The sequence below is a fragment of the Ovis canadensis genome, chromosome 10, assembly GCF_042477335.2.
Source record: "Ovis canadensis isolate MfBH-ARS-UI-01 breed Bighorn chromosome 10, ARS-UI_OviCan_v2, whole genome shotgun sequence".
NCBI classification, from domain to species: domain Eukaryota; kingdom Metazoa; phylum Chordata; class Mammalia; order Artiodactyla; family Bovidae; genus Ovis; species Ovis canadensis.
Window position 1 is genome coordinate 44,757,095 of NC_091254.1, and position 24,585 is coordinate 44,781,679.

Consider the following 24,585-nt stretch of genomic DNA (forward strand, 5'->3'; position numbering starts at 1 on the left):
AGTACGTAAAGGTAGCATTTCATGGGTTTTGACAAATGCATACACCCTCCTAAAGTGAAAGTTGCTCAGTCATGTCGGATTCTTAGGGACCCCATGGACTGTAGCCCACCAGGCTTCTCTGTCCATGGGGATTCTCCAGGCCAGAATACTGGAGTAGGTGGCCCTTCTTTTCTCCAAGGTATCTTCCCAACCCAGGAATCTAACCGGGGTCGCCTGCATTGCAGTTGGATTCTTTACCAGCTGAGCTACCAGAGAAGCCTCCTAACCCAAATCCTAAGATACAGAACTTTTCCATCACAGAAAATTTCTCTCTTCAAGCAAACTACACCCTCTCCAGGCTCCCACCCTTCTGGCTCTGATCACCATGGATCAAAAAGCTAATACTTTTAGGATGGTTCATTAGTATCAAAGTTTTTATTTCTCACAAGTCCTGTGAAGCAGCTGTTACCTCCATTTTGCAGATGAAAACGTTGAGCATCAAGGCGATTCACCTGCCCCTGTGAATTGGGTTTTAGAAGTTGTTGCTCTTAACTTTACTGCATCTGAGGCGGGTTACGACCAGTCCACACCGATTGCTGCTGCTGCTAAGTCGCTCAGTTGTTTCCGACTCTGTGCGACCCCATAGATAGCAGCCCACCAGGCTCCTCTGTCCCTGTAATTCTTCAGGCAAGAATACTGGAGTGGGTTGCCATTTCCTTCTCCAAAGCATGCATGCATGCTAAGTCGCTTCAGTCGTGTCCAACTTTGTGCGACCCCATGGACAGCAGCCCACCAGGCTCCCCTGTCCACGGGACTCCCCAGGCAAGAATACTGGAGTGGGTTGCCATTTCCTTCTCCCCTACACCGATTATTCAAGGGTTATTAGAGATCAGCTGTCAATTGAAATCAAAGCCACTTAAATTTCTCAAGCCTTCTGAATAATTTTAAAGGCCGTGTGCATTATATTTTACTAAATGATTCGTTTTATTCCACTCAGAAAATGGCAGAAAGGAGGTGTGAAAGGTTGCAGATTTGGTTTTTACTTGTGAAGAAGCCCCAAAGAGGTGGCTTTTAGGTTTCAAACACGCCAGGCGGCCGGGCCAGAGGAGGCTGCCTGGATGGGCGGCGGGGGAGGGGCAGGACCGGCGACCTTTCCAGAGCCGGCGCCGCTCCTTCCTCTGACGCCACCCGCATTTCTCTCAGGAGAGAGCCGACTCGGGGGTTGGACGCTGCAGCGCAGGACTCGTCGGCGGCCCCGGAGCTCAGCTCGTCAGCCGTCCTTCTCAGTGTCACCGTCTCCCTCCGCTCAACGGCGCACCCTCGCGCCTCCCTGTCCCCGCAGCCCCTGCCGCTGCCCAGGCTCCTCCCCGAGCCGACTCCGAACCCTCGCGCTCCCCCTCAGCCCCACCGCGCGGCCCACGGCTGTCATGGCAACCGGCCGCCGCAGCCGCAGCCGCCGCCGCCGCCTCTTCACGCTCGTCGCGAACTAACGGACTCCGTGGCGGCGGCGGCGGCTTGTGCCCCACCCCCACCCCTCCTGGACCGCGGCAAAAACGGTCGGCCGACCTGCGGCACCTAGGTAATGAATCCGAGAGGGACGGGGGCCAGCGAGAGAGCCGGTGGTGGGGTGCTTGGGTGGACAGCCACACCCCAGCTCCCGCTGCCGGAGACGCTGGGGCCAGGCGCGGCGGGGGACACTGCGTGCGGCGCGAGGAGGGATGAGAGAGAGAGCGCGAGCGGTGGGCGCGCGGGGCATTATGGGGATTGTAGTTCAGCGGCTCCTCGGGCCTGCGGCCTTGGTTGCTCGGCTCGGACGGGCGAACTACAAAGCCCGGCGGCCCCGACAGCTGGGAAAGACCGATAAACTTTGAGCCGGCCGGGGGAGACAGGGAGAGTCTGTCTGTGGTGAGGGGATTCTGGGGTGGTCGCTGAATGGGGTTCTGAGAGCTAAAGGGGAAGTGGAGGTGAGACTCGGGCGTTCCGCCCTGTCATTTGTCCCGCCCCGGCTGCAGCGCTGTCTCCACCCCGGCCCGGCCACCGCCCCGCGTAGAGTCGGGGAGGAGTCGCCTCCGGGGCTGCGTGGCCTCGGGCCTTCGGCGCCTCTCACCCTCCCTAGTTGCTGCCTGTTGGTGCAGAACCGTATGTATGGCACACTTTTGATGGGCGACCCGAAAAACTATATTTTAACCGATTTTTCTCCTTTCCCTGATTCGCTCCTTTATTGCTAGGTACTTGATCAGATTTATTCTGAAGTAGTTCAGAGGTGTTTACATTAATTAAACCCATTGGTTAATAATTCCTCAAAGGGCATTAATGTTTAAAGGTTAAGTGTGGAAGTAGATAAAAGGTACCATGCTGTTGTATAGTAGTATCTGATATTTTTTCCGTTTTGCATTTTATTTATTGAGGGTCAAGATTACAAAGTGAGCGCTCCTTCATCTCAGCCTACTAGCCTGAACACTACCTACACATATTTTGATGCCATTTTAAAGATTATTTCTACTTTAAATTACTAATTTTTTTAAAAGTATAGGATTGTCTTTTTAAACAAAATTTTTAGCAGTGGTGGTAATAATTATTTTCTTCTATTATTACAATTTTTTTTCAAAATTTCTTAGGACCATTTTTCAGAATGAAAAGCGCCCTGTTCTTTCTTTTTTTTAATGCAAGTTTGCCCAGGTTCTGGAGGTAAGGAAGCTGATCCAGATTTAGAAAACTTGCCTAGTCCACCCTTTGAAAATTTTTCAATAGATAGATAACCATCCTAGAAATCTGGTATTTTACAATGATGTGTTGAAAAATTATTGGCGCAGTATGGGCTTATTTTGTGTGTGTATGTTTCTAAACAAGAAGACAATTTAAGGTCACTGTAAAATTAATTTTCTCTCACTATAAGATTCATTTTCTCTTTGGTCACTGTAAACTTTATTTAAAGAAGCAGTTTTGTAGGAGGAGATAAAAAGTAAGTTTAATAAGGTCGCTGGGGGAAAAAATCAAGGCCTTATGTTATACATAGGGAATTTGAAATATTTATTCATTTAGGATTTATTTATTCATTCATTCAGGATTTGTTAAGGATCTGTTATGCACAAGGCATTATGCCAGGTGGTGGGAATTAAGAGCTGATAGAAGAAAATCTGTGTCCTGCATGGGAACACAGTCATGTAATCACAATAGTGTGGAGAGACAGGTGCAAGTTGCTGTGAGCCCAGAGTGGGAATACGTTATAGTGATATTATATCACAATTTCACAATAACATGTATTGAATACTTACTCTATGGGAGGCATATTTTGCATGCAGCCGCTTATTTTATCCTCACAACAATCCTATGAAGTAGCTCCTATTATTTAGAGATGAGGAAACAGTCTCAGAGACCTTGCCCATAGCTGAATAAGGTCATAGCTGAGTAAGGTGTGAACCTGGAATTTCAACCCAAGTGGGTCTAGCTCATCTAAATGGTGATCTCAACCACTGATGGCTTCCTTTGTACCCTTGGGGAGGATTGTGACTCTGTCTAAGGAAATTAAGAGAAATCTCCAGAATGATGTGACATTGGACTTGGGCTAGGAAAGTTTATTAAGCTTTTATTGGAGTGAGGCTGAGGAAGACTGTGCTAGGCAAATGGCATAGCAAAAGCAAAGGAGAGATTTTGAGTTTGGGGAATCCTTGTCTGTTCTGATGACTGAAACCCAGAATACTTGCAGTTTAGTGGAGAGACCAGATCTCAAAAGTACTTGGTACCATGATAAAGAATTTAGAATTTTTCTTCAACATGGGGTCACTATTGAAGAATTTCCAGTGGAGTAGTGGCCTCATTGGACTTTCCAGGTAGCTCAGTGGTTAAGAACCCGCCTGCAATGCAGGAGACTCAAGTTAAATCCCTGGGTCAGGAAGATCCCCTGGAGGAGGAAAATGGCAACCCACTCCTACATTCTGGTCTGGGAAATCCCATGGACAGAGGAGCCTGGCAGGCTACAGTCCATGGGGTTGCAAAAGAGTCTAACATGACTTAGCTACTGAGCACACATGTAGTGGCCTTAACAGGTTTGTATTTTAGAAAGATAAAAATAGTTTAAAGCAGAACTTTTTTCTTAAACTTCACATGTAAATATTATAACTGAATTAGATAAGAGTCCCTAGTAGCTCAGATGGTAAAGAATCAGCCCACAACGTAGGAGACCCTGGTTTGACTCCTAGCTGGGGAAGATCCACTGGAAAAGTGATAGGCTACCCACTCCAGTATTCTTGGGCTTCCCTGGTGTCTCAGCTGGTAAAGAATCCGCCTACAGTGCAGGAGACCTGGTTTGGAAGATCCCCTGGAGAAGGGAATGGCTACCCAGTCCAATATTCTGGCCTTGAGAATTCTATGGACGTATAGCCTGTGGGGTTGCAAAGAGTTGGACATGACTGAACAGCTTTCACTCACATTAAAAATTAGTTTGAAAATATTTGCTTTCCTACTTAAAAACTATTATTGTGGAGACAAAAGAATTAACTTAAAAATTAATGTAAAAATTATAGTGACATCCGAAGCAATTTTGGGTTCTGAGAATAAGCTGGTTATTCAGTTCAGTTCAGTCGCTCAGTCTTGTCTGACTCTTTGTGACCCCATGGACTGCAGCACACCAGGCCTCCCTGTCCATCACCAACTCCCGGGGTTCACTCAGACTCATGTCCATTGAGTCGGTGATGCCATCCAACCATCTCATCCTCTGTTGTCCCCTTCTCCTCCCGCCTTCAATCTTGCCCAGCATCAGGATCTTTTCAAATGAGTCAGCTGTTCTCATAAGGTGTCCAAAGTGTTGGAGTTTCAGCTTCAGCATCAGTCCTTCCAGTGAACACCCAGGACTGATCTCCTTTAGGATGGACTGGTTGGATCTCCTTGCAGTCCAAGGGACTCTCAAGAGTCTTCTCCAACACCACAGTTCAAAAGCATCAATTCTTTGGTGCTCAGCCTTCTTCATAGTCCAACTCTCATATCTATACATGACCACAGGAAAAACCATAGCAGTAATTAAAATTGTGGTACAGCTTCTAGAAATTATAATGAAAACTGGGTTAGTTGAAAGTAGCAGCTTCAAACTTATGCATTAATGTTGAGTGTGGAGTGAAAATAATAGCTTACATTGATTCAGTGTTATGTGCTTGGAATGATGCTGATGTATTTCACATTTAATTTTTGCAATAACCTTGTGATGATAAATATTATTTTCCATATTTTATAGATGTAGAACTGAGGCTGAGAGAAGTTACATGATTTGCTTGAGATCACAACTAAAAGTTTGTGGTGCCTGGATTCATACCCAGGTTTTTCTGCCTGAAATTTTAATATTGCCTTCAAGTGTGCCTTCACACTTGAATAGTTTAGCTTGGTATACCAGTCTAGATTGGCAGCCTCCAACTAGTAGCACATGAGAGATATTATTCTGCTGCCTCCAATATTCCTTTTGAAGAGTTAGCTGTCAATATATTATTTTTCCTTTGTTGACAGTATATCATTTCTCTCTATTGCTTTTAGGTTTTGCAGTTTTACTAAGTTGTCCTAGATGTGGACTTGTTTTTATTTATTTTGAAACAGTTAGTGTCTTGTATAAATTTTGAAAAAGTTTTAGCCATTATGTATTGAATATTGCTCTCCCCTTTTTTCCTCCTAGAATTCGTAGTAGACATATATTGGGCCATGTCTTTGTACTCTCTGCATTTCTTTCCTTTGCTTACTTACTCTGTGTTTATGTGCTGCATTCTGGGCAAGTTCTGAGCCCTATATTCTCGGTTCTTGATCCTCCTTTTATCTGTGCCTGATCTGCTGTTTCCTCAGTGCAGTGAGTTTTTCATTTCAGTGAGCATTTCATTTTAATGCTAGAAGTTGTTCTTGATTCTTTTTCAAACCTGTCTATTCATTTTTAAATGGCTTGCTCCTGTGTTTTTAGGTATACTTATTTAGTAGTGACTATTAGATAATCAAATGCTTTTGATAATAGCAATAATTCTGCTATATGTTGTAGCATTTGTCTCACTCTTATAATGGATTGTATTTTTTGTACTTTGAAATTTTAGATATAACCTCAGTGCCAATCCTGTGAAGTCTTGGTCAAGTATCGTGTACTTTTCATTGTTTCTGTGAAGTGCATTATGGAGAACTGATGAATGAATAAATGCATTTTAGTATATTCATATGATGAGGTGCTACTCAGCAATAAAAGCATCAAATTACCAATACATACAACAGTATGGTTGAATCTCAAAAGCGTTATTTTAAATGAAAGAAGTCAAACACCAGAATATATGCAATAAGATTGTATTTATGTCACATTCCAGAAAAGACAAATCTGTGGTGATTAAGGAATGGAAGAATGCATGCAGTTGTACACATTTTTCAAAAGAAATAAAATTTTTCTCTTAAAATGAGTGAATTTCATGGTATAATAGTAGTTGCCCTGGAGGGCAAGTACTAATTGTGAGGAGACATGGCTTCAGTGGGGTGTGAAAATGTTCCATATCTTGATGTGGGTGTTACCTGGGTGTAATCTGTTTTAAAATTCACTGAAGATGTGTTCACTCTGTGTTATATACTTCAATAATAAAGAGCAAAAGGGGAAACATACTTTATAGAGAGGAGCTAGAATACAAAGTTGAGAAAATCTAGAAGAAAGTTAAGCAAAAGAGCAAAGAGAGAAGATAAGAAAATTGGAGGGCTAACCTAGAATGTCCAATAGTTAAATAAAAGGTGTTCAGAAGAGAGAAAAGTGGAAAGAAATCATCAACGAACTAATTCAGAAGTTTTCCTAAAATTGAAAGACACTAGTTTCTAGTTTCAAGGAATCCCATGTAGATTCCCATGTCAAAGCATATCAACAACAGTTTTAGGAAACTTGTGTCAAAGAGAAGATCCTATAAGTTTGCAGAAAGGGAAAAAGACATGATATATAAGCAATTAGGAATTTGAATGACTTTAGTTGCCTCAACTTAATCTTGAAACTTAGAAGGTGATAGAGCAATGCTTTTACATTTTTAAAAGAAATTATTTGCAAATGAAAATTCAGTAATCAGCCAGACTATCACTGAAGTATGAAGATAGTTTAATAAAGGTGTTTTAAGACATGCATAGTCTCAAAATTTTATTTTACTCCCCATTTACAGAAAATGTATTCTATAAAGGAGACACTTGCTTTTTGGAAGGAAAGCTATGATAAACCTAGACAGCCTATGAAAAAGTAGAGACATCACTTTGTTGACAAAGGTTCATATAGTCAAATCTATGATTTTTCCAGTGGTCATGTACAGATGTGACAGTTGGACCATAAAGAAGCCCGAGTGCTGAAGAATTGATGCTTTTGAATCGTGTTGCTGGAGAAGACTCTTGAGAGTACCTTGGACAGTGAGGAGATCAAACCAGTCAATCCTCAAGGAAACTGACCGTGATTATTCATTGGAAGAACTAATGCTAAAGCTCCAATACTTTAGCCACCTGATGCAAAGAGCTGACTCACATTGGAAAAGACTGTGATGCTGAGGAAGATTGAAGGCAAAAGAAGGAGGGAGCAGAGGATGAGTTGGTTAGGTAGCATCACTGACTCAGTGGACATGAGTTTGAGCAAACTCCGCGAGATGGTGAAGGACAAAGGAGGCTGGTGTGCTGCAGTCTATGGGGGTTGCAAAAAGTCAGACACAACAACTGAACCAGAGAGTAAACCAAGAAAGGAAGAAAGACATGTGATAGACAAAAAAAAAAAAAAAAAATTCAATATGGAAAAGACAAAGACTACCCCGGATAATTGAAATACCAAATTGAACAGACTTAGCAGGTAGACATAGTGTCCAGAGGAAAGGTTAGGCTTGCTTACAGCCTTGAAAGAAAGATAGTATCTTCATCTGGAACAAAGGGTAGGCATGCATGGCGTTCAGTATGATAGATTTGGGTTCCCTGAATTTAGGATTCTTTAGTAATGCAGTCTGCTGCATTTGCTGTTACCGAGTGGCCCATTATATGTTGCTTTGTAGAAAATGGGGTTTGGGGGACCAGTACAAAACACCCCCACAATCTTAGGTTGCAAGTTTTGTAGTTTTAACTCTTATACTTGAGTCATTCCTTTTGAGTTAAATTTTGTATATGTTGTGGGGTAAGACTTGAGAGTCAGAATTTTTATTATTCCTAATATGGATATCTAGCTGTTCCAACAGCTTTTTTGGAGAAAAAATATATTTTTTTGTTGATTTGCCTTGACAACTTTGTCAAAAATTAATTGGCCATATATGTATCGATCTTTCTGGACTCTTTGATTTGTTCCATTGGTCTGTGTCTATCTTTATGCCAATTCTGTGCCATTTTGATTCCTATTAATTTTATGATAAATCTTGGAATCAGTATAAGTTGTCCTACTTTACTATATGAAACTGTGTTGGCCATTCTGTGTCCTTTGTATTTCCATGTTGAATCAGCTTGTCAGTTTTTATAAGAAAGGCTACTGGGATCTTGATTGGGATTTCATTGAGTCTGTGGGTCACTTTCAAGAGACTTGACATTGAGGGTTTCAATTCATAAATGGATGTGCACATACACATGTGTATGTATATCTATTAACTTAGGTCATCGTTAATTTCTCAGTGCCCAGATCTTACATATATTTTGTTCTGTTTATCCCTGGGGTATTTAGTATTTTTGAATGATTTTACTGTTTTGACTTTAGTTTTCAATTTTTTATTGTTAATATGTAGAAATACGATTGATTTTTGAATATTAATCTTGTATCCTGCAACTTTACAAAACTCACTTATTAGTTCTAGAAATTATTATAGATTCCCTAGGATTTTCTCCATTAACAGTTAATGTTGTATGTGGATAAGAGCAATTTTCCTTCCACTTTTCTAATATGTGTCCCTTTTATTTTTTTCTTGGCTAGTTGCACTGGTTAGAACCTATAGTTCTCATGTTGAATAGAACCGTTGAGAGGAGATTCACTGGCCTTGCTTGTTCTTTCTTGATTTTGGGAGAGTATTCAGTTTTTTCTGGAGAAGACAATGGCAACCCACTCCAGTACTCTTGCTGGGAAAATCCCATGGACGGAGGAGCCTGGTAGGCTGCAGTCCATGGGGTCGCTAAGAGTTGGACACGACTGAGCAGCTTCACTTTCACTTTTCACTTTCATGCATTAGAGAAGGAAATGGCAACCCACTCCAGTGTTCTTGCCTGGAGAATCCCAGAGACAGGGGAGCCTGGTGGGCTGCTGTCTATGGAGTCGCACAGAGTCTGACATGGCCGAGGTGACTTAGCAGCAGCAGCATCAGCAGCATTCAGTTTTTTCACAGTTAATCTGATGATAGCTGCTCTTTACTAGATTGAGGAATTTCTATTCTCAGTTTGCTAAGAGTTCTTATCATGAATGGTATTGAGTTTTGTCCACTATTTTTTTCTGCATCTGTTCAGATGATCATGTTTTATTTCTAGTCTCTTAAAATTGATTGGTTTTTTTAAGTAGATACCACCTTGAATTTTTTATATAAACTCCACTTGGTCATAATGCATTATCCTCTTTATATACTGGACTTGATTAGCTAAAATTTAAATATTTTTGTATCTATGTTCCTGAGGGATACTGGTAGGTAAGTTTCTTTTCTTATAATGTCTGGTTTTGGTATCAGGCTAACACTGGTCTTAAAATATGAGTTGGAAGTTTTTCCACCTGTTTCTTTTTCTGAGAGTTTGTTTGGAAATTGTTTTATTTTTTTCCCTTAAATATTTGGAAGAATTCACTTAAATGAAGTCTTTTGGATTTGGAGTGTTGGTTTTGTTTTTTGTTTTTTTTTGGTTTGTTTTTCTTTGGTGGAAAGATTTTAAACTACAAATTGAATTTCATTGATTGACACAGGACTATTCAGATTGATTATTTCTTCTTCAGAAATAGCTTTGGTATGTTGTGACTTTTATCTCCACAGTTTGTAGTGATGGCCCCTCCTTCATTCCTGATTTTGGTAATTTGTGTTTTCTTTCTCCCTTTCTTGATTAGTATAACTAGAGGTTTAATCATTTTTAGTGATCTCTTCAAAGAACCAACTTTTTACTACATAGAAAAAATTTTTCTTGTTTCTATTTTATTGATTTTTGCTTTCAGCTGTGTTATATTCTTCCTTCTACCTCTTTTGGATTTAATGTGCCTTTATTTTCCTAGATTCTTAAGACAGAAGCTGAAAGCAGGAGTTTGCAAACTACAGTCTGGGGACCAAATCTAGTCTGCAACATGTTTTTGAACAGCTGATGGCTCAGATGGTAAAGAATCTGCCTGCAATCAGGAGATGTGGGTTTGATCCCTGGGTCAGGAAGATTCACTGGAGAAGGGAATGGGTACCCACTTCAGTATTCTTGCCTGGAGAATTCCATGGACAGAGGACACACAGACACACAGACACACACACACACACACACTCTCAGAATGTTTTTTTCATCTTTTTTTTTTTAACAGTTAAAGAAGTCAAAAGAGGAATAATGTTTCGTGACATGTGAAAATAAATGGAATTCAGTTATCAATGTCTGTAAATAAAGTTTTATTGGGACATAACCACACTCATTTGTTTTCATATTGTCTGTGGATGCTTTTGTACAAAGTTGAGTAGTGCCAGTAGCGCCTTGATGGTGTCTCGGCACTTTCAGCTGCCGCTTGCTGTGCACTGCTGTCACAGTGTCTGAGGTGCCCTCCATGTCCCTGTACTCTGACGTTTTACTTTATTATCAGCGGATCCCTGTCACGTTAAAAACAGAAAAGATGAGAAAAATGGACTTGATGTATTTATACTTTTAAAGCACAGTGAAGTGAGGAATACTGAACAGGATGACAAAGCATTGTGATTATTGTGCGATGACTACAGCTGTGCTGAAGAAATACAGTTTACAGTGATATTACCAGACGAATCACTCATCGTGGTATTCCCAATTCATAGGAAAGCAGTGGCTAGAAAACTGAAAAAGGAGTATCTTTTCAAGCAGAATTTCTTCACAAAGTTAAAAAAAATATATCAGGCTGCACCCGGAGTAAGTTTCTTGGGTGTCTCATTAGTTGGCCAAACAAGAAAGTCATTTGCCGATGGTGACTTAAGTAAATCTTATTGACTGTAGCAGCCAAAGAAATGTGTCTGGAGAAAATAAACTTGTTTAATACTTAGCCTTTTGGTGAGAACAATTGCTAGAATAGTTGAAGACATCAGTCAATTAAAAAAACAAGGCAAATGATTTTGAGTGGTTTTCCTTGGTTCTTGATGAATTGACAGATGTTACCAAAACAGCTCAAGTGTTTATTTGCAAAGTCAGTGGTGACTTTGAAGTTACTGAAGAAATACATTTAATGAATAGTGTTCATGGAATAGCTACAGACAGGAATATTTATTAAAAAGTTGAGAATACACTTCTGTACAACCTGAAGTGGAATCTGATGTGTTGGAGCTAGTGGTGGTAAAAAAAAAAAAATGTGTAGAAGAGAAAAAGGCTTACGTGAACAAATTTACAAAGCTGGGAAAACATAGGTGGTGAAAGTTGATGGTTCTTTACTTTTTTATAATCAGCAGGTATTTTGCAGAGAATATTTGAATCTATCATGTGGTAAGAAACCGTTAGTGTCTTAAGACGCAGGAGTGTTGCTCTTGAGGACTTAACCATTGTCAGTTCCTTGAATTTTTGTCAGAAGCAGTATATCCTGACATTTCCCTACCACACAGCAGTTCTGTGGCTTGTAGTGGCGAAGTTCTATTGCAGTCTTGGGTTACGGGCTAATTTGAAATTTTTCTGAATGAGAGGAACTGTTCTCATCCACTGTTATTGAACACTGAATAGCTTTGGAAAGCAGTTTTGCTGCAGACTTGATAATGTTTCTTAATACAATGGAAAATTTTAGGATCAGACTGCTTACATGCAAAACTAAAGTTATGTTGATGCCAGCTAATGTTTGAATTACAAGTAGTACTGAGCTATTTTATAATATATAGCTAGCTACACTGTCAAAAGTTAAAGAAGTGAGATCTCTGTTCCCACCCAGATTTTCAGTGTATTTGAGCTCAAACTACTTTGATGCAAGTGCAAAGGAAATTTCCATATTACAAAATCCATTTAACTGTGTAATGGAGATACTTCCACTTAACCTTCATTTGGAATTGATTAATATGCAGTGTAATGACTTACCAAGAGAAGAATAAAACCTTCAAATACTTTTCAAACAGCGAATATGCTGGATTGAAATTATATGCTTGTGATTTGATATCAGCATGTGACAGTACCTCTCTTAGTAAACAGACACTTTTAAACATGAAATGCGTAAATCTTATTAAAAAGCAGTGTTGACACATGAACATTTGCAGTTGATCTTGATGATAGGAAACACTACCTCTGAATCCCAACTACATGAAATCATATCCTCTGTTCTGCAAAAAGTTGTACTCAATGATTACTAGTATAATAGTTTGAATTTTGTTGATAAAAATTGTGAACATTTTTTGTCTCTCATATAACTACTTACATAATACCCTCAATTTTTCCTGTTGCCCCTCAAAGCTAAAAATATTTACACAGGAAAAGTTTGCTGACCCTGCTTTACATGGAAATATTTCCATTGTGCATCTTTGCATGCCTACATATAGTAGCAGAATTAGTGCTTTTGTCTAAGGACTCATTTGAAGAATTGTAATTTGAAGAGAGGCTTTCCTTGGTTGTCCTACATTCTGTGGGTAGATCTACTGAATGTTGAAATTTCTTACTATGTAAGAGTAGTATACTATTGCTGCAGTGTGATTCTCAAGTAACATAAATGCTGCCTTCAAGGAACCTATGCTGGGAGAAGGGGCAACTAAAATGGGAGAACACATAAAAAGAAACGACTTTAATCTTTTCAAGAATGTACTGGAGTCAGCTAAAATGACTAGAAGTAGTTGTAGTTAGTTTTGAGGAAGAGGTTCTGAGCCCCTTAAGAACAGATAAGAGGTAGAGAGGAAGAGCCAGGCTACTCCCATCAAAATTTAATCCCCTCAGGAAAGCATGGGACAAAATGATTTTTCTCTGCTAAGTGTATTTCTTGGTTTACTGTTCCAGGAAGTAAGAGTAGGTCACTTTGGACTCCTTCCCAAGATGTCATTCTCCTGGATCTCTGGACAGTTTTTAGTGGAAAGTATCTTTGCTTAGAAGCCTTGGATGATCTTGGGAGATTGTTGAGAAGCGTGGAAAAAAAGCCAGAATTACTGAGCTGGAGGGCTTTGATAGAAATCAGAGGTTCAGATGGTATTTTTCCTAGTTTCTTGTAGAAGGGGAAGATTAATGATAGTGATTTGCACAGGCACAAAGCTCTAGAGAATGGCAGGATCATAGAAGATTACCAGATCGGGAGCATCAGACAGTTAAATTCACAGGTTTTTGCTTAGATTTAAGTTGTATGAAGCACTTAAATGTATGTAAATGATGCATGGACAACTATAGGCTGTAGTTTTAAAATGTGTTCCTTAAGTCAAAAAGTTCCTTCCCTTTTTATTCTTGGGGCCAGATAGTTTTAGTGAAAAATAATTTTTGCAGTTTTAATTGATGTCAGTGGAAAATATGAGCTATTTATATGTTTTGCTTTACATTGTCAAGAATAAACCGACTAAAATGAAGCAAGCTGATCTTTACTGTTATTGCAGCTTGTGGTGATTATAAATGAGCAAGGAGAACTGGTGTCCAGTTTATGTAGCTATAACATAAATTGATAGTGCAGAGCTGTGTCATTTCTCTAGTTATCTTCTTGGGTGTTCTTTTGTAATCTGTGCATTTCCAGAATTGGGAACTTTGTTCAGTATCATCATAAGATGCATTCAGATAACCTCAAAGAATGAGAGAGACATTTTGACTTTCAAAGTAGTATTAAGCAGATCTTTTAAAGTGTACTAAGAAATGCTTTAAAGTCAGTACTGAAAACTTAATAAAAAGCCATTGTGTTTTATGTTTAGATCTCTGAAGGATGAATTTGGCTGAGATTTGTGACAATGCAAAGAAAGGAAGAGAATATGCACTACTTGGAAATTATGACTCATCCATGGTATATTACCAGGGGGTGATACAGCAGATTCAGAGACATTGCCAGTCAGTCAGAGACCCAGCGGTCAAAGGCAGATGGCAGCAGGTAAGAGCCCATGGAAGTGTTCAGGGGGTGGGGACAGCGGTCTGCTGCACTGGAGAGAGGTGAGCTGGAAAATCACTTTGAGATTTTGCGAATAGTTCTCTTTTGTCTGACTGCTAAAATATATTCAAAATGTACTCTGGATAGTTTTCTGTCTTTCCTAGTTAACATGTATATGTTTTTCATAATATATTGATTTGGCCAAAAAGTTTGTTCAGTTAGTGAACACATTGTTCAATAAAGGCCTTGGTGAAAATGAAAAGTATGTCTTTTAGGTTTACTTAGAACAAACTTTTTAGTCAATCAATATTTTTGAGACATTTCAAAGCCATTTAATTCAAATTGATTCTAATTGGTTTTTCCTCTTCAGTGGACTAATTGTGTATGATTACGAGTTGTAGAAATGAGGTATTTCTACTTGCCCTTTCCCCTTTCATTTTTACATGTAATTTTGACCCATTTCACAAAACTTTTCCTTTAAGAAAGTTTCCTCTTCTTTTGAAAGACTCTTTACAAATACAAAGGAATCAGTAATCTAATAAAAAACACTAATATATTTACTGTGTCTTGACTATACAATTTGATTATATAATATTAGTTAATAAAAACTTGAATTGCAATTTCCCCATTTAGTCTTAAAACTTAAAATCCTTTTAAAATTAAAAGTACAAAGTCAAGCATTTCTTTGAAGTTTCATTTATGTGCTAATGCCTTTCAAGTGTTTCTTTTAAGTTTTCCATTGGTCAGAAATTGATTGATGTTTTACTAAGTTTTCAGGGTGAATTTGGCTTATTTTCCAACTTAAGTGTTACCAAATTATGTTGAGTGAGAACAATATATTGGTTTTAACTCAAATTGAAATTTTTGAGTTCTTCTCTCTGGTGTCCTAGCCACAGACAAGAGTTGTTTACTAATCCAGCATGGAAATATTTTTGACATGTTCTTAATTGTGTTAAATAGTGACCGTTTCTATTCTAGTACTTTTATTATGTCTACTTCCATTAGGTTCTGAAATTTCATTTCTCTCAGTATAGCATATAATTGCATATATTAGGTGAATTTAAATTTTTCTTTGGTTCTGTGACTTGTTCATATGTTTTTATGTGTTACTTGAGATAAAATTAAAGGAAAGCTTCTTATGCTCTGCTTTAAAGTGTGCTTTCTGGTTAAAAAATAAGAATTATTGAAGTTAGCTTATAAATGTAATTTTCAATCTGTTATCTGCCTTAAGTTTGGGCTCAAAATTTGAAAACATAAGAATTTCCACATAGCGCTCAATAAAATTTTTTAAATATGGGAAAAATCTTGCCTTTGAGCTTAAAATAAACTTTAGCCAGGACTTGAAAGATTTTTAAACAAGGCCAAAAGAATTCAGAGTTTGATGAAGCAGAACTTAAACTGGAAATGGGTAATTCTTAGTATTATATCACTCAGGGCTTTTAGATGCCCGTGAGAGGCATGTCATATCTTGTGATAATGGGGATAGGAAATGTTGATGAATATTTTGGCTGACAAGTTTTGAGGGTGTTATTTACAAATATATTAAAAGAATTTAGCATAACATTCAGAGAAGACAATGGCACCCCACTCCAGTACTCTTGCCTGGAAAATCCCGTGGACGGAGGAGCCTGATGAGCTGCAGTCCATGGGGTCGTGAAGAGTTGGACACGACTGAGCGACTTCACTTTCACTTTTCACTTTCATGCACTGGAGAAGGAAATGGCAACCCACTCCAGTGTTCTTGCCTAGAGAATCCCAGGGATGGGGGAGCCTGGTGGGCTGCCGTCTATGGGGTCACAAGAGTCGGACACGACTGAAGCGACTTAGCAGCAGCAGCATAACATTATAGATTTCTGGGAATGGTTACTGGCTAATAACTTAGTTGCTTGTTTGAATTGTCTTAATGGTCATCACACCCTTGTGGTAGAAAGAATTTCTTTATGAAAGATAAATAACTACTTGCCTTAAGAAAAGGTATATGTCTTTTCCCAATCCAATTCCTGCCCTCCTATCTATGTTACTTTAAATAGTTCTTTGGTTTTTTGACTGTGTTTTAATGACTCATTTTGCCTACTTTGAATGGCATTAAGAAAACTAACATTCTAAAGCAGTTTGTTGTTTGCAATTTACATAAAAAGTTTGTAGCATAAGGGCTATTTTTTTTTTAAAGGTTCGGCAGGAATTATTGGAAGAATATGAACAAGTTAAAAGTATTGTCAGTACTTTGGAAAGTTTTAAAATCGACAGGCCCCCAGATTTCCCTGTGTCCTGTCAAGATGAACCGTTTAGAGATCCTGCTGTGTGGCCGCCCCCCGTACCTGCAGAACACAGGTAAGTGGAACTTCATGTTTGTTCTCCTTAGGTACTTCTTGAGTTAATTGATGTTCAGAGTGAAGAGAGTAAAGCTTTATTTGAACCAAGTATGAAAAACTCTTTGGGGCGGCATGTAAATTTAGTAGCTGTTTATAATTTTCACACATGTGTGTCTACAGGGTTTGTAGTTGATAAAGAACAGAACTATGTCATTTGTCATGTATCTTGCTTTTGAAATATTTTACTACTGTAATCATAACAGTAGAAATCCACTGCTGGTCCTAAAGTTTAGTTTAACTGATAAATTTATCAATTAAGCAAGTTCTTTTTAGATTTCATAATGTCAACATCAAAGCTTTTTTGCTTTAAAAGACTAACAACTTCAGATGAAATGGTGGACAAATTGGATCCATCTGGTTGGGCCTACAGCCGGTTTCCAGAATCTTAGTGTAGAAGGAACCTTACCTTTCCTTTAAGGTGGAAGGGTGAATCAGTAGTGTGGCAGTAAGGCTTGAAGTTTATCTCCTTGATGCTCAGCCTGTGCACTGTCTATATTAAACCTCTCTCTTCTTGTTCTTTGCTACTTTCCTGTCTTTGCAGTCTGTTCTTCGTCAAGGAACAGCCATAATCTCCATTGAAGCAATTCATATTCATTCTTCAAGTCTCAGTTAAACTGTTTTTCCTCTTTGCAGCCTTTTCTGGTTTGCCCAGGCATGACAGTGTGTTCATCCCAGTTATGCTGTATTTCTTTGTCTCTTGACAAGGGTAGGAGTTTTGCAAGGGCAAGGACCATGGCTTTATTACCTCAACACAGATAACAAATAGCAAACTCCCCTGCTCACGCAGCATTTGGCACATATTAGGCATTCTGCCAACACTGAGTAACTTCATTAATTCTACAAGTAAGGACACTGAGGCCTGGGAGACCTTGACCTGTAAGTTAGGCTAGACCAGGAGCTGAGTTTAGTTCTTTGTGGCTTTCAGTCCCTTTTTTTGTGTGTGTGAAGTCATATTGTGGTCCGAGTGTTGCATCACAGAAAATAAAATTTCCTTTTGATTAGTAGCTGTGATCATGTGTTTAGCTTGTTGATCTCTTAAAATTTTCGAAAAGCATTTAAAGAACTGTGAAAAGTAGTTAATTCATTTCTTCAGGATTTTTTCCACTGAGTTAGATAATTTTATGATTCCCATTATAAAAACACAAGATGATTCTTTTCTAAGTATTTTATTGTTTTTGATGCCAGTGTGAATGGGATAATTTTATTTCTTTTTCAGATGTTTTGTTGTTAATATATTGAGGCACAACTGATTTTTTTATGTTGCTCATATATCCTACTGAATTCATTGATTAGTTTTCAATAGTTTTCTGGTGAGCCTTTAAGGTTTCCTGTATTTAAGATCTTACCAATTACAAATAATGACGATTTTTGCTTATTCTGTTCCAGTTTGGATGCCTATTTCTTTGTCTTGCCTAATTACTCTACTACAACTTTCAGTATTATGTTGAATAAGAGTGATGAGAGTGAGGGCATCCTTGTCTTGTTCCTGATCTAAGAGGAGAAACTTGCAGTTTTTCACTGTTGAGTATAATTTAGCTGTTGTCTTACATGGCCTTTATCATGTTGAGGTATGTTCCTTCAGCTTGTTGAGGGTTTTTCTTATGAAAGGGTGTTGTATTTTGTCAAGTGCTTTTCTTCATCTGTTGAGATGATCATATGATTTTTATCTTCTATTCTGTTGATGTGAGAGATCATGCTTATTGATTTGTATGTGTTGAACCTGGCATCCCAAGGATAAATCCTACTTGGTCATGGTCTATAATCGTTTTAATGTGTTGTTGAATTTGCTTTGCTAATATTCTGTTGAGAAATTTTGCCTCTGTATTCATTGAGGATATTGATTTATAGTTTTCTTGTCATGTCCTAATCTAGCTTTGGCTTCAGGGTAATGCTGGCTTCATAAATTAAGTTTGAAGTGTTCCCTCTTCTTCAGTTTTCTGGAAGAGTTTTAGATGGATTGGCATTAATTATGTTTAAATGTTTGGTAGAATTTTCCAGTGAAGCCGTATTGTTCTAGGAGTAACTTTAAGTGTAGGAAGTACCTGTTCTTAATTGCTAGAGCACCATGATATACTGCAGAAAGCAGTGGCCACAGATAGCAACTCTAATATCTGCAGCTCAAACTGAATAAAAAGTGTGGCTGGCATTTTCCCATTGATGAACACTTTTCTGAAAACTTCTCATTAGAGAAACACCAACCCAGTTATTTCTTTTCTTTGACCTTCCTTAACTGCCTTGTAGCACAGATCTGATTTATTTTTATACTTATGTTTTAAGCCTTATTCTTAATGAAAGTGAATGGACCAGAATATGTTTCTCCAAACCTCCTTCCTCCATACTAAATTTAAAAACGTTTCCCTTGTGTGTAGCCATTGTGTATATACATATTTTCTCTGTGGTCAGAAATCCTTAATGAAAGCAAATCTAAGACTGTATATTGCCTGGCAAAAAAAAATTTCCATTTCCATATGTATCATCAACAGTGATGGAAAATCACCCAACAACACAGCAAGCTTCTATCAGTGAAGGAATGCTATTTAATACCATGAGTAATATCATAGAATTAGGAGTTTTCAACTTTAAAATCTTTATATCAGCAAATCCACAGATCCTTTACCAAGTAGTTATCAGCATAGTGATATCTAAGTATGGCAGAATGAAGTAAACTTCATTGTAGCACAGAATGTGTGCATGTGCTGATAGAATTAGGGTTAAAAGTTAGGGGAGATTGAATTTGTATAATTTTTTTCCTTTTACAATTTCATTTCTTCTACAGATCATATAAAACAAATGTAGTAAAATACCACCTAGAGCTAGTGAAAGTGAATATAGCCCTTAGATATTCTTGGTGTGGTGGGAAGACACTTGAGTCCATGAGATCTGAGTTTGAATTCTACTTCTGACACCTCCTTGATTTGTGACCTTGTACAAGTTATTTAACCTCTAAATATTTAACTTCACTCTCTGTAAAATGGGGTGTTTACCTCATGAAATTAAGAAATTCTAATGTTTAAGACAGTAACTGGCATGTAATAATTAAAATGAATCATCAACTCTGAAATAAAGTGCTACAGTGTTCTTTCATGTAAATAGTAAGAGCTAACAGAATTTTAAAAATGATACTGCCTCATTCATAAAATCCCTCAAGGAATTTTATTTCCTTCTAGTACATTCTACATAAATCCTTAGTTTTCTGAAACATTTTGAATAACTGGCAGAGAGGATGTGGTTTTTTTAGATGTCCAAGCCTCATGAAGTGGGTAATCGTCTTCAGGAAAAGGATGAGATAACTAGCTATCGGTCTCTTTGTGCTTTGCAGGCATTCTCTTATTTACACCTCCAGTGATCCTATGAAATAGCTACTTGTATTGTATACCCATATTACTGTCGCTCATTTATTGTTATAAACTCCATCTAGAGCTAAGTAAATTGAAGCTTATAGAGTTCATTTTCCCAAAGTCATCTGAACAAGAAAGTGGCAGAGCCAGGATTTGAACCCAGATCTCTTCAACTTTAGGAGTCTTGTTTATATCCACTCTGCCATGTTACTTTCCTACACATACTTGGTGATATTTGTGGGTATATTTTGACAAGTGTCTATATATCCTAATACATAATATATAATTCTGTGAAGCCCTTGATTAAATTCTTACTAGAGGGGGTAGGAGAAAAGGAAAATGAGGAATACTTAATGAAGTACTTAAAGATGCTTAAAGAAACTGAAAATGCTTAGTGAAATAAATTACGTAATTAAAAAAATTTCTCTCTGGTAATACCACACTGAAATTGCAGTGTGGGCCAGTCAGAAAATATAATTTACCTTGTTCTGTGCAAAGTGTTTCCAGGATGCATCTGATGTTTGCCGTGAGCCACTAATTCGGAAGCCTTGCTTGTGGGTCTTTTTCACACAGAGCTGCTTCTGTTACCACTGGTGGTCCCTGGTGGTAGTTTGCCGTATATTTCCAGGTTATACCTTATATGTTGTGTGTCCTCTGAGTTTAATCATGATCCTGTTTTAGATCACTAGCAGCTGCTTGGATAAATCAAAGCAGCCTTTTAAAATGAATTAGATTTATTGCCTTTGAATATGGGGGAAACTGAGCTACAAAAGTAGAATTATAATGGGAAGTACTGGCAATATTAGAATTAAACTCCAAAGAGATGGAGCTTCCAGATTATTCTTAGTGTCCCAAGTTAAAAGATATCTTGTGTTAATTACATTATTTTATAATATTTGCCATGTAAGTTTATCAAGCATAGTTTCTTTAATGAGGCTATTTAGAAATGATCTTTCCCAGTGAGACCTAAGGCCATGAAATTAAGATTTTTCTGTATAGGAGCAGTATGTGACATGGATTATATTCAACGAAGTATTTTTTTATTCAACTTCAAAAATAATTGTGTTAGGTCTTTTAAAGTGACATGTTTTGGGAGAGATGGCGGTAGCAATAGGATACCCCAGCGTGAAAAGCGTCATCTGACTTCTTCCATTCAGGTTTAAAAAGATAACTCTAACAGGCCCTCTAATGCTGTTTCACCTGGAACCAAGGGAAATGGCATAATGTGTTTCTGCATACAGATAGGTGGGAAGACTGATTTTTATCAACCTTGTGCTCTTCTGTAGAATTTCAGCCAAGAGGAAATTCTTGTTGACTTGGTATTAAAATCGTTGCTTTATGTTTCTGTGGATACCCTAATAGGTGAAGTAACTGCTCGCATATTAAAATCCCAGTTTGCACTGGAAAAAGCTCAGTCATGGCCAAGGTCGGGTACTGATACAGAGTACCCTTCCTTCTCATCCTTACGGTGTCTCACCAAGGCTCTGGGAAACTTTTCCTGGGGTTGGGAGGTGGGAGAGCAAGTTTCTGTATCAGTGCCACCACTAATGGAGTGGTCCTCCAAGTTAATTTCACTTCTACTGGCCTCAGTTTTCACCTCTTTAAACATGTATATCATGATGGGATTGTTTTGTAAAATTGCTTTGAAGTCTTAGGAAGAAAAAAACACTACTATTGATGTATCCAACATCTATGTTAGGGGCTTCCCAGGTGGCTCAGGTGGCAAAGAATCTGCCTGCAGTCTAGGCCAGGTCCAAATCCCTGAAGTAGAGCTAGTATGAGAAACAATCCAGACGCTGTGAAAGCCTCGCCTAGGGTGCTGGCCCCTGTCGTATGCCAGGTGTTCTGCTGGGTGTCATTCCTTCTGTAGGGGTGTGGCGGGGTGCAGCCTTCTTGAGCTTGCAGTCTTGTAAAGTGGCGTGAGAGCCGTTAGTGAGCTAGGATTGGCTGGATATGGTGATTAATGAGCTTTAGAGAATGAGAGAAAAATTAGATAATTAAACATCTAGACAAAGCTGTTGAATAGGAATTGAAAGTGAGAGCCAGAGTTTAAGAGTGATTGGGATTAGTAGTTAGTTACTTGGGAATCATCAGCAAGTAAGGCATTTTAAGAAAGAAATTTTAAGGTCATTCTTCATATGGTAGAATAGGTTATTGCCTAATATGATGGGCAGGTTGAGATTATACTCACTTCTAAACATTCTGGAGTCTTAGTCTCTTCCAGAATTCTGTTTCTGGAGTATGGAGTATACAGACTGTGGTAGAATGTAGCTAGCAGTGCTGATTAACTATGATAACTGACATTTATTGAGTTTTTAACTGTGAACCAGATACTGTGCTGATAAACTCTCTACATGGTTTATTTCTTAATCTTCAACATCCACCCTCTAAAATAGGTACTATTAATATCATCCCCCCCCTTTTTTTTTTTAGAAGAAATTGAAGTTTGAAGATTCTAAGCAACTTTCATCAAATGCTGCATGTAGGTTAAGTAAGATAAGGATTGAGAATTGGATTGGATTTAGCAGCGTGGAGCTCATTGGTGACCCTGATGAGTGATTTTGGTGGAATGGAGGGTGGGTTCAGAGAATGGAAGAGAGGAATTGGAATCAATGAGTACTTGCAGTTCTTTCAACAAGTGTTGTTGAGCACAGAAATTGAGTAGTAGTTGGGGAAGACATGGAATCAGAATTTGTTGTTTAGAGATGTTTGTGTGCTGATGTGAGTGCCGCAACAGGAAGGGGCAGAGTGATGGTGCAGGGGAGAAAGGGTTCCGTGCTGGAGCAGTGCCCCCACGTAGGCCAGAGGAGACGGGGTCCCGTGTGCGGGATCAGCTGATCAGAGTAGCTGCAGGGAAGACAGTCAGTTACCAAGAGAAGCAGCAAGATTGTCCGAGAGCCAGTGCAGGGGTGCAGGTGTTTTCCAGGGTCTAAATTCTCAGCTGAAGGGTCCCAAGAGTGGGACTTCCATTCCAACTGGCTACTCTGTTTCTTTTATGTGAGCTTTCTAGGGAGCATTTGTCTAATTTTGTAGGACTCAGTGGTCACTCATTTGAAATTTTATTTTGGCATTCGAGGTGTTTATTACAATTAGTGCCTAAAAACATGGTATTTCTATCTTTTTTTTTTATGTTACAGAAAGGACAACTGAAAGATAGAAATTTTAATTCATTAGCGATATTCTAAGGAGTGGGAACAAGATAGTGGTGAGTCAGACTGAAATCATGTTCATTTTGTTTCTTCTTTCTTGAAACAAGTTTTCGCCCTGCTGCACTCTAATTACCTGTCTTCTTCCCTCTTGGTTCCTTTGGCAACTGCTGTGATGCATACACTGCCTCTGTTGCCTTTCACTGCTTCTTGTTCTTACGAAGTAGGGATCCTGGATCTCTGTTCATTGCAGGATTGGGACTGAATTCTTAAAAGACAGCTTCCAAATTTAAAATGGAATGCCGAGCTCTCAAGAGTTACGGTGTTTAACAGGTGATTGTGTTCACCAGCTCTTTTCTCGGGAGTGCTCCTCTGCTGTGGGCTTCTCTGGCACTGCTCTCTTCCCTTTCCCTTCTTGTCCCCCTCTCCCCGGCCCCCGGGACTGTGGCCTTTTCTCCTCTTACGTCCTGCTCTTGTCATTCCCTGCTGCTGTCCTGTGCTCTTCCTGTGTTCGCTTCAGCTCCAGGCTGTTCTCACCCTGCTTTGCAGATGAGATGTTAGTGGTGGCGGGATTTTTGTCTGCTGGCTTGCATGAGCAGTCTAACTGTTGTTTGTACTGATAAAGATACCTTCTGTTTTCTCTCTCATTGTTTTTATGATTTTATTTTGTCTTGGTGTTAAGTAGTCTCACTACAGATTATCTAAGTGTGGATTTATTTTTATTTAACACGACTTAAGACTTAAACGCTTCTTTTGTTTCAGATTCTTTTTTATGCTTTTAGCCATTTTATAGTTCATAACTAATAGTTCTGTTGTTAGAAGTTATTTGGCGCCTTATCTTTTTTGTTATTTCTGATGGCTCTTGTTTGTGGTCAAGTTGAGTGTCCCTTCGAAATTTGAGCCCTTCTGAGGAGTGGCTTATTTAGAGGAATGTCGCTTCTTGGAGGGTCTGTATTGGCCCCAGCCAGCTGCCTTGGGGATGTCACCTGCCTGGACCACTTTTAGGTAAATTTCTTGGCTTACGTGAGTGTGGAGCTAAATCACAAATCACATGTGTGCAGACCCCTGGTCACTGTTTCTAGGGGAGACTTGCGCTTACTCTGCACATAGAGAGCATAAGCTGGGACGGACAGACGTACTTCTTTCTTCCACGTGCATGTCTAACTGTGTCCTGTGAGAGTCCTGGCTTCACGCTCTGGTCTCCGGTCATCTTCGACAGTGTGGCCTCAGGCCTCACTATGTGCTCGTTAAAGCCTCAAGCCCTGAGCTGGCAGAGACCTGGGAACTTCAAGAACCACAATGCCATTAGCTATATTTTATTTATCTTTTGGCTATTTTCTATTTGTCTTTATCTTCTGGTAAGATCACCTATGTATAAAGAGGGTATTTGTTACATTTTATTCAGAATTGCTATCTTTTTTTTTTTTAAATGTTACAGGAAAAAACAACTAAAAGAAAATTCAAGTCATTAGAAATAAACTATATCTATATACTTATCTTAAGTTCTTGAGGGCCTTACCCTCCAGTTTATTGTTTTTGAGGACTCTTATTTATAGTTTAGTTGGGAACTCTTCTTCAGCAAGGCTTTAGTTGTAGGATTTATATGTGGATAGAAAAGGGATGTC

At 38.9% G+C, this 24,585-nt stretch overlaps 1 protein-coding gene across 11 annotated transcripts in view; it reads left to right on the top strand.

The window, feature by feature from the left end:
- Positions 1-1,162: 1,162 nt before the first annotated feature.
- KATNAL1 (katanin catalytic subunit A1 like 1) overlaps positions 1,163-24,585 on the top strand; it is a 53,920-nt gene continuing 30,497 nt past the window's right edge. For 2 of the 11 annotated variants that reach the window (XM_069601631.1, XM_069601638.1), the window contains exons 1-3: positions 1,163-1,558; positions 13,935-14,107; positions 16,275-16,435. In XM_069601631.1, the coding sequence (XP_069457732.1) occupies positions 13,946-14,107; positions 16,275-16,435 (323 nt within the window). In that variant the 5' untranslated portion in view covers positions 1,163-1,558; positions 13,935-13,945. Of the gene's footprint in view, positions 1,559-1,828; positions 2,208-7,250; positions 7,866-9,100; positions 10,246-13,934; positions 14,108-16,274; positions 16,436-24,585 lie in introns of those variants that run through there. The other 9 variants (XM_069601633.1, XM_069601635.1, XM_069601640.1 and 6 more) reach the window with 9 other exon arrangements.